This window comes from Siphateles boraxobius, unplaced genomic scaffold (genome assembly GCF_051911475.1).
Source record: "Siphateles boraxobius isolate OS27281-9 unplaced genomic scaffold, OSU_SipBor_1 29, whole genome shotgun sequence".
NCBI lineage: Eukaryota > Metazoa > Chordata > Actinopteri > Cypriniformes > Leuciscidae > Siphateles > Siphateles boraxobius.
Window position 1 is genome coordinate 14,063,414 of NW_027508908.1, and position 16,475 is coordinate 14,079,888.

The 16,475-nt window shown below is 46.1% G+C and overlaps 1 protein-coding gene across 10 annotated transcripts in view; it reads right to left on the bottom strand.

Annotated features, from left to right (window-relative positions):
- dclk2a (doublecortin-like kinase 2a) overlaps positions 1 to 16,475 on the bottom strand; it is an 87,368-nt gene that overhangs the window by 22,942 nt on the left and 47,951 nt on the right. For 6 of the 10 annotated variants that reach the window (XR_013207828.1, XR_013207827.1, XM_077246662.1 and 3 more), the window contains one exon: positions 14,947 to 15,041. Coding sequence is in view for 6 of the 10 variants with exons in the window: in XM_077246662.1 (XP_077102777.1) it covers positions 14,947 to 15,041 (95 nt within the window). In the remaining 4 variants the exon portion in view is untranslated. Of the gene's footprint in view, positions 1 to 13,044; positions 13,093 to 14,946; positions 15,042 to 16,475 lie in introns of all 10 variants that reach the window. The other 4 variants (XR_013207826.1, XR_013207825.1, XM_077246658.1 and 1 more) reach the window with 1 other exon arrangement.

The following is a 16,475-nucleotide window of genomic DNA, read 5'->3' on the forward strand; positions in this document are numbered from 1 at the left end:
GTTTGGCCTATGTTTTCTTGTAAACTTTAATGGGTTAATGTTTCAGACTTTGCATACTATTGTTAACCAAAATCATATGTGTTGCATGTTTGGTCTCTATAAACTCCAATCTCCGTTCCCCATTTGTTAATTTACATTACATTTTGCTAACTTTGTGACGCATGGGTATTATAAGAATCTTGATGATTCTTTTGCTTAAACACCCAATGAAATTACAGATTCAAATGCCTTGCTCAAACACAAAGGCTCGTAAAATCTCCCTCCAAATGGGACAACTTCTTATTGGCTCACACACCTCCAGAGGGTGTGACATCTTCACGCTTTAAAAATCACTGATCAACAGATCAGGCTCTCTTACTCTCTTGGTCCTGCCTGAGAAGTCCTGATATGAAGATGAGGCTGAACTAGGAGTTTTCTAAGGACCCTGAAGCTTGTGCCAGGCTGCGGTCTTTCCATTCCTGGTCTTTCCATTCACCAAAAATCCTCTGACTCCAACTAGGTCTTTCTCATCAAGACAACATCAGCAAAGATTAACTGGAGCCTCAACAAATTGCATCAGGACAGTTTAATTCAAATGGGTGAGACATGCAAGTATCAAACTTAGTCTCATTATTTGATACATTAAGTATCCTTACACCGTTTAAATAAGGGCGTTTTAGAACTAAACTGATGGTATGCTCAAGGCTGTTGATCTGCTGAATTTCAAACAATGCTATAACTTCTCACTTTCCTGTATTCTGCTTCAGCTATCTTTCCCTTGGTAAACTGTATGCATGTATGTATGTGTATGTTAGAGTAGTTTAAGTGTCTAGTCTAGTCAATAAAATCTTTTTCATGTCACACGTAAAGTTGTCGGTGTCTCAAGCTCATATCTGGAGTCACTAATCATATCGATCTTGACTACTTGCTCTTAGTAGTACTTAGCAAGAAAGACATTTCCCATGCCGCTGAAATGTACATTTCTATTAATTAATTAATAACCAATATTGAGGGTTCCCAGGATGAACTGAGTAATTGGTTGTAACGTCAATGTAGCTACATCAAATTAATCCGATTAACTGACCCAAATATTCATAATAAATTATAACAAGTTATGATTGGTTATTAATATATTTTATAGAGCTAATTTGCTACACTGCGCTCACGGCTAGCTCTCCTTTTGGACAGCGACTCCGCCCCTCGTGCTTCCTGCCCTTTCAAAGGCCTTGACATCGAGTGATCCCTGCCTCAGGAGCCGCCTCGACGGGTGGTTTCTGTCGGGGCGTAAGCAGACCTCTTGTCAAAGACCAGCACCCTTCTTCCCCGAGGGACACGACAAGCTGACTAAATCATGGCGCGCCCCTTACTCGGCTCGCTTAAAGACATCAACCACCGCAACGCTCTCAACTATTGACGGTACTGAGGAAAAGGGCTACAACACGTTGCCCCCTTAGAGGAAGCTGTGCCCACCCACCTCTAGCGGATGGAGAACCAAGATGGTCCACCCATCCAAGCCATGCCGAATGACATCAGCTCTCGCCGGTCACGCTTACACCGCCACCGGCCAGCATCGGCATCGGCTTTGCACACCATGGCAATCGTCCAAGTGTTTCAGGTAAAGCTCCTCCATTCTATGGACGAGGCTGGCCTGGACCCTGAGGTCTTTATGGTCTTGTGCAGCGCCACTGACTTAGCCTTGCGCGCCTAAGTCAGTGGACCTGCCCAGCGGCTGAAGGCCACCGACGCCTAAAGCGCTACCCATTCCCGGAACGTCAGGGCCCCCGATCAAAACTTGCGTTAGACCCTGAGCCTTGGAAGCCCTCCTATTCGAGTGACGGGGGAAAAGAGAGTGTTCAAGTCCCGCTGCGGCCAGACCTGCCTCGAAGAAAGCTTGTGCACTTTTCCCAGTCCCCTCTTCAGTTCAGGTGACTGGAGATGTTTTAAATGCATTAAGTGGGCCCGTTACAAAGTACGCACCCCTGAAAACAAACGCTGTTTTAACAGCGACCCAAATGAAGCACAAAAAGAGTACTTTTCTGTCAACCCCCCCCCCCCCCCTCCAAAACGAATGCAGTCTCTATAGCAAACCCAGACACACTTGAAAAGAATACTTTTCTAGCTCTCAAAGTTCGGGTGGGTCCCCGTCACACGGCGGCCCGCCCCCAGATTTCATTCAACCCCTAGACACACGGGCTGAGACCTGAGAGGCCATCCTCGGGGTATCAGACTGGCTAATGAAAACAATAAAGCAAGGCTACTCGCTCCAGTTCGCTCGCAGGCCCCCTGCGCTTTTGCGCAATAGTTAAGACATTGGTGGGAAGCAACATAGCTCACGTCCTTTGCATCGAAGTGTCAAACCTACCAATGAAAGGAGCTGTTGAGACAGTTCCCCCATCATTAAGCGAGTCGGGCTTTTACAGTCGCTACTTCCTTGGTTCTAAAGAAGGACGGCGGCCTCAGGCCAATTCTAGATCTCAGACACCTGAACAAGGCCCTTATGAAACGGTCATTCAGAATGCTTAATACCAAACAAATCCTCACGCAAAGTCACCCTGGGGATTGGTTCTTCTCAGTGGATCTGAAAGATGCTTACTTTCATATCCAAATAGCCCACCATCACAGGCCATTCTTGAGATTCGCCTTTGAGGGGCGGGCTTATCAATATATGGTCCTACCGTTCGGTCTGTCTCTGGCACCCCGTGCATTCACAAAATGCATGGAGGCTGCGCTTATCCCCCTGAGACAACGGGGAATGCGCATCTTGAACTACCTCGACGATTGGTTCGTCCTAGCCCAATCGGAAAGCAAGTTGCTAACCCACAGCCTCTGGTCGAGCACGGAGAAGTGCCTACATATCAACTGCCTCGAAATGAGAGCGGTTCATTTAGCCCTGAAAACCTTCCTCCCAGAACTGCTGGGACACCACATCCTGGTCCGCATGGACTACTTGTCAATGGTGTCCTATATAAATCGCTAGGGCGCCCTCAGATCGGCCAGCCTGGACAATATGGCCAAACTCTCGTCCTCCTTTGGGCGCATTACAACCAGCGCTCGCTAAGGGCGGTGCACGGTAGACCCCGAAGCCGCCGCCAGGCGCCGCCATTTGCGCCATTTAGAATTTCAGCCGCCGCCAGCCAATAATTTCGTAAGCCAAATTGAGCCGCCATCTGATAAAGTTTGGCTGAGCTGGCTAGAATTATTTGCATCAAATAATAATTCTATCACATAGAGACATACACACACGACACGAATATATAAACAATACACGAGATCTATTTTCCCACTGGATTCATAACAGCACAGTCTTGTGCTCGTTGCTACGATACACAGACTCACAGTGAATTGACGACCAATTAAAATTGCTCGTTTTCCGTACAGAAGAAGCGATGCATTTTTTTCTCGCACTGAGGTGAAATGGCGGAAAGAAGCAAGCAAGGTAATTTTGATCTCACTTCTCACATACTTTGCTAATTCCTACTTACTTTTTTTTTTTAACTTAGGCCTAGCCAGACTTTTGTTAAATCTTCAGGGCACGGTTGCACAAACACCTGAATCAAAGATATGATGTTATGAACCAAATATTCTGGAACGGAGAGATTTATAGCACTGAACGTGATATTACTGCAGTAACGTCCTGGTTGCGTATGCAACCCACCGTTCCCTGAAGGAGGGAACGGAGGACGTAGTCGACGCGACTGAAATGGGATCACGCTAGGGAGCCTATCATCTTCGAGTACTATTGAACGAGCCAATGTAATTGGCGTGCGTGATTCGCATCACACACTCCGCCCCCGCGGCGCGGGTATAAATACGGAAGTGGGTGCACGCACTAGTTGCTTTTCGCTGAGGAGCCGAGAGTAACCCGGGGTCAGCGGTGGTCCAGCGGTAGTGGCAAGGGGACTACGTCCTCCGTTCCCTCCTTCAGGGAACGGTGGGTTGCATACGCAACCAGGACGTTCCCTTTCAGTCGATAACGTCGGACGTAGTCGACGCGACTGAAATGGGATCAACCATTGAACACGCCACTAACGCTGCCACCTTCCAGTGCCTAAACCAAAGCCTCCTGATGCCCCCGCAAACTTAAGGCGGGGAAGGACAGGGCTTAGGCCAGGGAAGTCACTGCTGTTCCTACAGGACCACTGGGAAAGCGTTCCCCGTACTTGGAAGGAAGGGACGCTGCGGAAGCCACATCCAACCCGAGGGAGGAAATGTGGAGAATACCCATATGAACTGGGCGGAAACCGGGCAGTCTAACATATGGAATGTCACTGGGGTGGCTCCAGCCTAAGACGGGGGGAGACACACCGGACAGTGACGGCAGAGAGACTCTGCCGAGGGAAGACACGGGCTCACCGCAGGGAGCCGTATCGTGGAAGAATACACATATGGGGTCACCGGAGGGACCGCAACATATGGACCCAGCCTAACACAGGTTCCACACTGCTTACGAGTGGTAGGCCTAACACCAGACGTTCCGCACGTCCGACGTCGGAGGGGTGTGGAGGAACTCAACAGGGTTCAATTTTAAGGGAACTCAACTGGAGTAGAAAGGCGCACGTATCCAGTCCATAGGAGGGGAATGGCGCAGCAAGCCGACACTTGAACCGGGCTCACGGTGAAACTGGCTTCATGAGAAGGGAGCCCACGGGAAGCAGCGGTTCAACTAGGTGTCGTCCAGCCCCCAACTCTAGAATCTGTTTAGCAAAGTATATCGTCAACGCCCAGGCGGAGCACTTTACACTCATCATAGAGGAGCTCAACACCTAAGTGGACATGTTGCATCTCGGATCTTTGCCGAAATGAAGGCAAGCACTAAGTGCAACTTTGCATGGAAACAGCCTTCCCTCTCTGCTGAATTCCACAGATATTTGAAGAGCTGGTCTGAGGTCTATGACTTGCATTCTGTACACGTCCAAGCGAATCGGACAGAGAAGCCAGGGCTGGATCTGCCTCCTCCAGGGCAGCGCTTGTAGGCTCACCACCTGCTCCTATTACGGGAGAGGTAGGAACCTTGGGCACAATCCGAGCCGGGATCTCAGCTTGTGAGAGTTAGCCGGCCCAGACTTCAGGCACAGTACGTTGACCGAAAGCGAGCAAGTCCCTACCCTCTAGTAGAGACCACGCGAGCAGGAGAACTGATATAACAGAATTTTTAACTCACTACCTGCAGTGGCTCAGGGGCGGTCTCTGCAGTGCAGTCGCACCAGGGACAAGGCCCAAGAGGATAAAGAGGGACACAAGGATTTACAAGACCTTGCTCCTCAGGCACCTGACGATCAGAACGTGCTTCTGCATACTTCTGCAACACGATGAGCGTCGTTTAAACACCGAGGCAACATCATTTTGAGGGTGATTTAGGAAAACAGCCTACTGCAACCCATCTTGCAGGAAAGAGAGCACTGAAGTGATCGAAAGCTTTCAGGATCTCCTCAGGGGAGAAGACGCACTCAACGACTAGGTTCCACTTCTAAAGGCGTAAGCACGCTACCCAATTCTAGGGGGTGCTCGCAGAAGTGATGGTAACTAACACATGTTCTTGTGATAGCCACCTGAACCTCCGCGTTCGGATGTAAGACCGCCCGGAATCTCCGGGGGAAGAACGCGTGTGCCATCGTGCCCCGTCCCCGAATCCAGGGGAAGTCAGGAAGGCTGTTGAAGGGAACCAGGTCTAGTTGGGCCAATGAGGGGCAACTATGAAGACCTGTTCCTCTCCTGACATGGCACGTAGGTGCAAGTGACGGGCGCAAAAGACAGGAGCATTGCTCAACACAACATGTGAAGATCACTGGGCTTCAGGAGCATTTTCTGCTCAGCACTTGAGTGTGATAAGTTCACTGAGCTTCAGGAGCATTCCTGCTCAACACCTGAGTGTGATAAACTCACCGAGCTTCAGGAGCATTTCTGCTCAACACTTGAGTACGAAGAACCTCACTGAGCGACAGGAGCATTTCTGCTCAGCACTTGAGTGTGACAAGTTCACTGAGCTTCAGGAGCATTACTGCTCAACACCTGAGTGTGATAAACTCACTGAGCTTCAGGAGCATTTCTGCTCAACACTTGAGTGCGAGGAACTTCACTGAGCACCAGGAGCATTTCTGCTCAGCACTGCGTGTGATGAATTCACTGAGCTACCTGTGATGGACTCACTGAGCTACAGGAGCATTGCTGCTCAACACCAGAGTGCGATGAACTTCACTGAGTTTCAGGAGCAAATCTGCTCAACATGAAGAGTGATGATTTCACTGACTTGCAGGCGCAAGGCGACCATGAGTCGCAGTCACTTTTAGAAGGCTCACTGGGGTTAAACGCATTTCTGCGGGCCCCTGGGGCCGCTGAGTCCCAGTGTTTGTCCAAGGGTAGTCCGCTCGGTTTACCCAAACACTGGCGGAAAAATAAAACCGGGGGGGCAACTGAGCGGCCCCGGAATGGTCATGACCCAGCCGGACCCAGGGGATGGAGTCTCCACTTGCCCTGGCTATAACTGTCGTGAGGCTCGATGGCGGCACGATTGAGTAAGCGGGAGGAGTGGAATAAGGCGCCCTCAGAAGCGTCTGACTCCAAGGAGGAGGTGACGGGTGAGTTTGTGACATGCAAGGGAAGCTTGCGCAACGGTCGCAATGTCTAACAACTCGAGGCACGAATGCCCGTGTAGTCGGGGGTCGCCCAGGCCCCCGTTAAAACACGCCCTTTGTACATGGCCGCTCTGTTGAAGAGGGTTTGGCAGCAGACCGGGATGAACTATAGTCACACAGGGTGAGCTGCTCTGCCACGGTCACCTCGGGACTCGATCATGAAGCTAGCGCTGAAGCGGTCACATATGGAGGGAGCCAAAGGCTGCGACTACCATATACCCCAGGAGCCTCTGAAAGTTCTTTCAGTGGGACCCTTTCTCACTTCAACACCAGCTGAACACATTCTCATTGGAGAGACATGTTGGACCGAGTACCTCTCCAAAACTAGAAAAGAGATACTCAGCCCGTGGGCGAGATTACTCTCTTCCAGTTGACCTGAAGACCCAACGGGCTCTGGAGCACTCGAGGGGAAGGACACTGTACTGATACTCCACCCTTAGACGCAACACACAGGATGGCCTGCGGTGCGGGAGGTAGAGATCTGAAGCACATGTCTTTCAGGTCAAAGCTGCAGACCAATCTTGGGCCAAGATGGTCACGACCCACCACCTAGTAGCACGAAGAACGAGTTTACAACTGGCCTTCGTACCGGCTGGAGGAGCGGCTATATCAAATCCTTCGCCAGCAGGATAAGATAAGCACGCACAAGTCAGGAGCACTGCTCAACACTCGGTGTGATGAATATCACTGAATTTTCAGGAGCACGTCTGCTCAACACCTAATGTGACGACTATCACTGACTTGAGCGGGGTAGCCGAGCCTGAGGTGGGGCAGCAAAGTAGAGAGAGTGGTGTTAGTGTGCTGTGCAACACTTACCTGTCTCCACAAGCGGCAGGGGGCGCGTGAGAAGGCGGATGACCGGGTCCTCGAACGCACCAAGCTGCCTGCTGGCGACCAAGGGGGAGCTGAGGGGTGTAAGGCTATACAGGGTCACACCCGCCAGACTGGCCCTCTTGGGACCCAGGAACAGATGAAATTGCTCTCTCTTTGAAGTGTGGGTACCGCTTGCTCCGCTTTTTTTTTTTTTTTTTTTTTAGGGAGCCAGCGGCGGAACAGACACACACACAAACAAAGGCTCCACCCGGCCCTCACCCGGGGGGAGGGAGTGATCGTGCCACTCCAAGAGCATCTCATCCATTCCTGGGCGGCCCGCTCCGGAATGCTTTCGCTGTCGCTTGCCACCTGGCTTGGCAGCGCCTGGAGCGGGCTGGGCGTCTCTACTGCGGCCGGCTCCCTGCTGAGGCCTGGGTGGAGGCTGCTGCGGAGGGCCAGCAGGAGCGGCGGCCGGAGAACGCCCACGGCGACGAGCAGGCGGAGGAGCTGCCACCGGCGGCGGGTGGAGGCAGCAGCTGGCCACCGGGGCAGGATGTGCCGGATGACCTCCGTCTGCGCTTGAGCGGCAGAGAACTGTTTGATGCAGTTCTCCACCGCGTCGCCGACCAGCCCAACCTGGGAAATTGGGGAGACCAGGAACCGAACCTTGTCCGCATCCGCCATACCAACCAGGCTGAGCCAACGAAGGCGCTACTGGACCACCAAGGTGGACATCGCCAGACCGATCACGCACGCTACGACACCCGTACCCCGGAGGGTGAGGTCGGATGCAGTGCGGTGCTCACCTATGAGCGCACGGTCTGGATTACCCTCGTGCATGCCATGGGTGCCCTAGCCTGCAGCAACGCCATGGCACGCAAGAGGAAGGGGCTTGCCCACAGGCTTTGTAAGTTCTGCCCGTCGGAACGGACGAAACTCACAGGCCTTAGGGGGGAGACGAGGATCCCCCCAAAAGGCAGCGGCCGCCGGACACAGGTGCACCTGTGTCGACAGACCGCTCCAATGGAGGGACACCTCGCAACCCTTCACCGTTCCTCCATCAAGGGTAATGAGGGGGAAAAGCTATTCAGGCAGTTTCTGGCAGAGAAAGATGCTGTTCACCACCTGATAAGCTCTCCATGCATTTCGGGAAAGAAAGGCACTGGGGCGGCGAGCTGAGAACCAGCGCGGCCCGCCCCAAGATACCAAACTCCAGATTCCAACCGAGACTGAACGGGACACGGTGGAGGTTCCACTCGAGCCCGGCAGCCTCGGCGGCCCGTTTCAGCATAGCTGATAATTCTGGATCCGGCTCGGGCAACATTGAACTCCCGGAGGGAGACAATGCAGCCGAGTCATCATCTCCAGAAGTCAGCTCACCCTCTGATGCTGCAATCGGCGTCCTGTCCTCCAGGGGAGCCCCGAGTGAAACCGCTGGCCCACCCATTACAGATGGACCAGCAGAAAACACAGGAGGCTCCAGTGGTTGCAGTGGAAGGGAGGAGTGAGGAGCCCGCAGGGAATGGTTACCGGGCGGGACATCCAACACTATCCTCCGGTCACCCATCCCACACAGCACCCGAGGGTGGGGCATGGTAATGGGGACTCGCTCTCCGCGAACGAAGGCGAGTCTCGCCCTCAACACTGCGACAGTCATGTTCCCACAGTGAAAACATGAGCTGTCCACAAAAGCTGTCTCAGCGTGCTGTAAGCCAAACACGTGACACAACAGTTGTGACCATCAGAGAGAGACAGGGAACGACCGCACCCAGAAACGCACGGGCGGAATGACATCTTGAAAAAGACGCAAACGCACCCGTGTTGCTCTTTCAGAAAATAGGACCGTCACCAGTGCCGGAGCACACAGGGAAATGACCGCGGCAACACTGAACAGAGAACTGAAACAGTGAAGCACTCACTTTTCCGCCCTCTAACCAGCCATCAACACACACACAAACATTTAGAAATTTGTTGCTGTTAAAACAGCAGTTGAGAGCTCAAAGCTCGCGATCACCGCTGCACTCGCGCTGTAGAACACCAGCACTGGGAGAGTCTTCCTGAAGAACACCGACACACTCGCTCGTTGTAGACAACAGCACTCTCAGAGACATCAAACGATCGGCTCCGAAGCGAAAGGCAACTAGTGCGTGCACCCACTTCCGTATTTATACCCGCGCCGCGGGGGCGGAGTGTGTGATGCGAATCACGCACGCCAATTACATTGGCTCGTTCAATAGTACTCGAAGATGATAGGCTCCCTAGCGTGATCCCATTTCAGTCGCGTCGACTACGTCCGACGTTATCGACTGAAAGGGAACAAACCACCGTTTCCACATTGCTAATTCACGACGCATGCTTCAGTGTACATTGAAGTGAAATGTGCAAAACTTTGTCCAAAATAATACTGATAACAGTGTGTGTTTATATTAAGGCGAGACACGGCAGGCAAAAACATCGTTTTTTTTTTACTGGTCAATTTTGAGATTTTTGGATATTTGTCTTCCATGTCTTCTTAAAGACTTGTGGTGAAAAAAAGTCCGAAATACACATTTAGGTCTTTATTTTACTACACTTCGTCTGTTTGCGTCTGTAGATTTCTCATAAATTCAACAAAAGTTTGCGTTCTTAATCAACATAACGTTACTTCTCCGCGATCAGACTACAAAATAAATATGTACATACGTTGTGAAAGTAAAATCTGGTGTTTTCTTTATTACATTGTATTGCATTTTGTAGAAATATAGTGTAAGCCATGCATTGCTTGGAAATATTGAGATCTAGTAAATCAGTATAACATAGACATCTGTAGACATGAAGTGGCAGCTTCAGCCATTTGCAGCTATGAAAAGTTTGGCGGCTGCAGCAGCCATTTAGGTTTTGGCTGAGCCGGCTAGCCAGCCAATAACTTCATCAGCCAGCCATTATTCTCAAAACAAATGGCTTCGGGCTCTAGTGCACGGGCATTCTGCTCCAGGGCACAGATATGTTATCCAGAAACAATGTCCCCCCAGGGGACTCTCCACCCTCAGATGGTTCACATGATCTGGAGCACCTTCGGCAAGGCAGAGGTCGAACTCTTCGCATCAGAAGACAATGCTCACTGCCCAATATTCTTTTTGAAGGGAAGCGCTGGCCAAAAACTTTTCACACCCCTGTGGCCAGCCATTCCCTGGGGAAAAACGACCTGGTCATTCGTTTCCTCAAGGGGGCCAGGAGGCTCAACCCGCCTCAACCCCCCTCTGTCTCCTCCTGGGACCTATCTACGGTCCTCAAGGCCCTTAAGGGACCCTCGTTTGAGCCGCTCTAGATGGCTGACCTTAAACCGCTTTCACTCAAAACGTACTCCTGCTAGCGCTGGCGTCGGTCAGAAGAGTAAGCGACCTGCAAGCGCTTTCCATAAGCGCTGCATGCTTGAGTTTGGGCCCGGCGATTCCAGAGTCATGCTCAGACCGAGGCACGGCTATGTTCCTAAGTTGCTCTCAACCCCGTTCAGAGCCAAGGTGATATCACTATCAGCTCTTCCCCCGTCGGAAGATAATATTAACTGGAATTGGTCTGCCCCGTCAGGGCTCTCAGAATCTATCTGGAGATGCTCCGCCACATTCAGACAGTCGGAACAGCTCTTTGTGTGTTTTGGTGCCACACTAAAGGTCTGCCAGTCACAAAACAGAGACTTTCTAGATGGATAGTAGATGCTATCTCTCTAGCCTACACGTCCAAGGGCCTTCATAGTTGTTAGAGTTCATTCCACTAGAGGCATGGCCTCCTCATGGGCTTGGTCCAGTGGTGTACCAATAGAAGACATCTGTGCGGCGGCAGGCTGGTCCTCACCATCCACATTTGTGAGATTCTACAACCTAGAGGTCCCTGCTCTGCAGGCACGGGTACTTTCTATCTATGGCCTCAAGCCTCTGAAACATTATACCTTAATAAAGGGTCCGACCTTTGTCCGGCCCTGGTGGAATTGTGACTTTCAAACTCTACTGTTGACCTCGGGCCACTTAGCCCCAAGTAATGATTAAAATGGGTTCCCACTGCGTATAGCTACGCAATACGAAGTGAACATTCTTGAAAGGGAACATACTCGGTTACTAAAGTAACCTTGGTTCCCTGAGAGTAGGGAACGAGTATTGTGTAGCCTGCCGCGCCATAGGTTCGTGCAGTTATTGCAGCAAGCCAATGAGCGAGCTAGACACTCTGCTCTGTGCTTTAAAACGCAGTGCAGCTGCAGAGCGTTTTAAAATAATGGCTTCAATATTCTCGAGAAAAGGAGTTTTCCCACTGCGTATAGCTGTGCAATACTCATTCCCTACTCTCAGGGAACCGAGGTTACGTTAGTAACAGAGTACGTTTTTAAATGAAAGATTATTATACTTTTACATTTGTTAGCAGCCAATCTGGAAAAATTGGTTGTATCCTTAAATCAAGGCATGTTTTCCACAGTTTTTTACAATGAAAACGGGGAAGAATGAACACAAGGAAAAACAATAATAATTTCAGTTTGTATGGACCAATATAGCAATGGCTTATGAAATTTCAGCTTTTCCATTAAAGAAACAAATTACTTTTTATATTTTGAAAAGTTGAATCAGAATTTTGAATTGTGGCAAATGTGTTTGTGAAAATAATCATAAAACAAGCTTTACTTTAAAAAGCTGAAGTTGCATGTTTATTGAATGTGCATTTACTAGAAATAGTCATTATTGGTAAAAATATGCATTATAACTTTCTAATTCACAAATCCATATTCGTGCCAAGTAAATGCTTGTTATAATATAAGCATTAAAAGGTGAAAGGTCAAATAGTAATATTTGCAAATTTTGGAAAAGTATACATTGCCTTACTATTTTTGATACTGAAGTTTAACAGTATCACAGATGCTAAAACATGTCTTAACACTCTCAAATTCACAAGTCGCTAGACAAGGAAGGATTGCAAAACAAGCCAATGTCCAAATAAAAGTGAATTAAAATCATTGTGATATTTATCGCCAGATCTTTGTAAAACATAATATTCGCTATATTGCCCAGCCCTACTAAAAAGAAAGGCATAGATGGTTATAGAAGCTATGCAATTATACAAAACCTTCACAATAAAAACAATCAGTTTATCAACAACATACCATCTGACATTGAACATCATCCTTAGTGAAATAAATGGTTGATGAGTACACAAAAATAATTATCTAAAAGACAAACTGTGTGCGACTCACACAAAAAATAATGGACCTAGTCTTCAAAAGATTTAAAATGGACTGGCAATCAGTATGGTTAAAAAGCTTGTATGTAATCTTGATTCAGCAGCCAAAAAAGAATTAAACTGACGCGACAGTGACGTGAGAATAGACTAAGTAAGCCAATGGAGACACATACTTGCAACATCCTGGTTAAAGCTGTTTTAATAAAGGTTACAGGGTTCCTCTAGGTACACAAGCAACAGTTGGGTATTATGTGCCACCCTGAAGGAATCAAATACCCCAATGCATAGCAGAATGATATACAAAGCCAACTACTGTGCTATTAAAGTGACTCACACAATCATACCCAACTGAAGACTTAAATATCCAGAAGGAACTGCAACTAATATGAATGCTGCTACAGAAAGCAGAGTTTCATAATACCTGTACAGAGAGATGCTGGGGGACTCCTATCCGCTTGTTGCAACTAAACTAAAGGCAAGTGGGAAGATATTTATGTAACCATAACATTGGCCCGTTTGGACTAAAATTAGCTTGAAATCTCAGGAACAATGTGCAAAGAACCAGCAACTTTCCATCAAACCACTTATTCAGTCTTATCTTCAGAAAAGTGCACAATAATGGTGGAATACTATGAATAATTTGTTAAAGGCTAAACAAAAGGCTAAAGGCTAAATAATTTGTTTCATGATAGACATTCACAGGCTTCTGAAAATAGCGCATTTCTCAATTTGTGCATTGTTCTTATATAGTATAAGGTTATATTTAAACTAACATTTAACTTTGTTTTAGATGTGCACCTCAGAGTTCATATTAGGTAAAAAAATAAATATAAAACATGGCAATTTATGGCGTACAGTGCTACAAAGAATTTATATGCACAATATTGGTGGGAAAAAATCGTATTCATTAATTAAAAATAAAAATGTCTGAATATTAATTGCAGACTTAGTAAATCTGAGCATGCACAATATGTGACATGTTGAGATGTGAGGTCACTAAGGTTTTTTTCTCCGTTTAATTTCATTGCTCTCTCAGAAAACAAAAAACAAAAAAACAATTGAGATCTCATTTGGTTCACTTAGTGTAGTCTACTAGACTAGATCCTCTCAAAAAATGTATGAAAGTTTCTCCTTGTCATGAAATTTCTCCATGTGTGTTTCTTCAAAAAGCTTTAAGGATAGCACCCGTACACCAAGAAGCTTACTGTCTGATAGACAGGTCAGTTAAGCAGATTAACACCAGGAGTTCTCGAGGCTATGATTGTACTAGACTTTGACCTTTGGTTAAATTACAGTGTGCCGTTGTCAGATCTCAGCAAGATCTCAATGCATCAACTCACAATGCCTCCAAGAATAGAATTGATTAGGTCTTTCAGAGCAGATTTCTATGTCCTTACCAGATAATGTAGAAAACTCCACTGATACTAAACGACCTCTATAGAGACAACTACTGAAAACTCAAGCGTTTTATGCACCTTGCACATGTGAATTGTGAGGTAACAGGGATATCTCATAAGGGTTTTCCAAATCTACCTGCGATCTTGAACTATAAGAAAGTACTTAAGCGAAATAATATCATCACTGTGGTACTTTAATAATATCACTGTAGAAGATTATATAGAAGATTGTATTAATAGTGGACCTACATTCTTATACAACATATGAAATAGTATACTAAACTGATAACAATGTATTAATCTATATTGATAAGCTCATAAGTCAAAGAACATATTTCAGCTAAATACTTTAATTAATCAATGTTCATTTCATATTTTTAAATATTTACTCTTACAATTTTTATTTCATAATTTGTCAACTTTATAGTCTAGATAAAATTGTGTATAGAGACATCAATGACATGTCATATATTGCATAGAAATAAAACAACTGAACAGAATCAAAACAAAAATACAACATAGAAATAAAATAAAAGATTGCATTTATCATTAAACGTATGAAAACCTTAGACAGCAGAAAAAATACATGACTTTCTAACTCAAAACTTATTTTTTCCCCTGAATTGCAGAATACAAAAAGAGAAGTTAGCATATTCTGATAAAGTGTCATCACTTGAACTTGAAATTTAAGGGTGTTACAACTGCTTCAAATTATTGAGAGTCAGTAATTTAGGCAGCATCACTAAACTCTTAATCACGAATGAGAGTGTTATGATGCTATGCTATCATCCATGCGTCAGCATCCAGAAGCCTGATCTTATTTTTGACTTGAAGTAATCTGACTTGAAGAATAATCTATTTTAAAACTAGCAATGTTTGCCTGTAAACTGATTAGCAGCAGAGAGTTCCCATTCCAATGGGTTTACCTTGAAGTTGCGCATGCTGCGGGGGCTGGTTGGGGAGGAGCTGGAGGATTTGGCGGATTTGGGGGTAGTGATTTGGCTGTTAGGTACTCCATTTACTGAGGAGTGTAGCAAGAAGAGGGAGGGAGACATAGAAAAGAAAGAGAAAAAAATGGTGTTACTTACACTAATTTTCTGCTACACATGCATTGCTTAAGACCTCATTAGTCTGTTTGAAGATGATGTTACCTACATAAAGTAAGCTGAGTTCAGCTGGTCATGTGATCTCAAAATGGCGGCCCCAATGAATAGGGACAACACATAAAAATCTAATTTTGTCATCATTTACTCATCTTTCTGACATTTCCAAACCTGTACTATCTTCCGTAGACAAAAGGACAAATAAAAGGCTTTTTTTTATTTTTAAATGAAAGTGAATATTAATGTAGTGACCAAGCTTTGAAAAATATAACAAAAAACAAGTCTATATGACTTCCCAGGCTTTTGAAATCGTATGATTCTTTCACTTCATCCTAGCAGTCAAATTTGAATGTGTGGTTATTTAAATTCTTAGTTGAACGTGATTGAGGTTTAAGAGCTACACTGGAAAAGAAAATTCCTAATGAATAACTAAAATTATTCTTTTCCTCACACAAAGCTTTAGACTACTTTCTATAGTGCTTTTGTTAATTTTTACAGTTTGACAGCACATTTACACCATTCACTTCCTTTGTATGGACAAGAGAAGTGCCAACATTATGTTCCACAAATGAAATAACAATATCGGTTTAAGAATTATGTAAACAATCGCAGAATTCATTTATTTTGAATTAAATGTTCATTTTAAGCAGAACAAGGCATATTTTTCTACTTGTATAACTGGAGTCTTCATTTAATATTGGTGTACACAATATAAACATACACTACTATTCAAAAGATGATAAGTAAGATCTGGTGCTCAAGAAACATTTCTTATTATTATTATCAGTGTTGAAAATAGTTGTGCTGCTTAGCTTAATATTTTTGTCTAAACCCATGAAGATATATATATATATATATATATATATATATATATATATATATATATATATATATATACAGGTCCTTCTCAAAAAATTAGCATATTGTGATAAAGTTCATTATTTTCCATAATGTAATGATAAAAATTAAACTTTCATATATTTTAGATTCATTGCACACCAACTGAAATATTTCAGGCCTTTTATTGTTTTAATACTGATGATTTTGGCATACAGCTCATGAAAACCCAAAATTCCTATCTAAAAAAATTAGCATATCATGAAAAGGGTCTCTAAACGAGCTATTAACCTAATCATCTGAATCAACTAATTAACTCTAAACACCTACAAAAGATTCCTGAGGCTTTTAAAAACTCCCAGCCTGTTTCATTACTCAAAACCGCAATCATGGCATGGGTAAGACTGCCGACCTGACTGCTGTCCAGAAGGCCATCATTGAGACCCTCAAGCAAGAGGGTAGGACACAGAAAGAAATTTTGCGGCGTGGCATGGAGGCAATCAGCCTGTGGCACT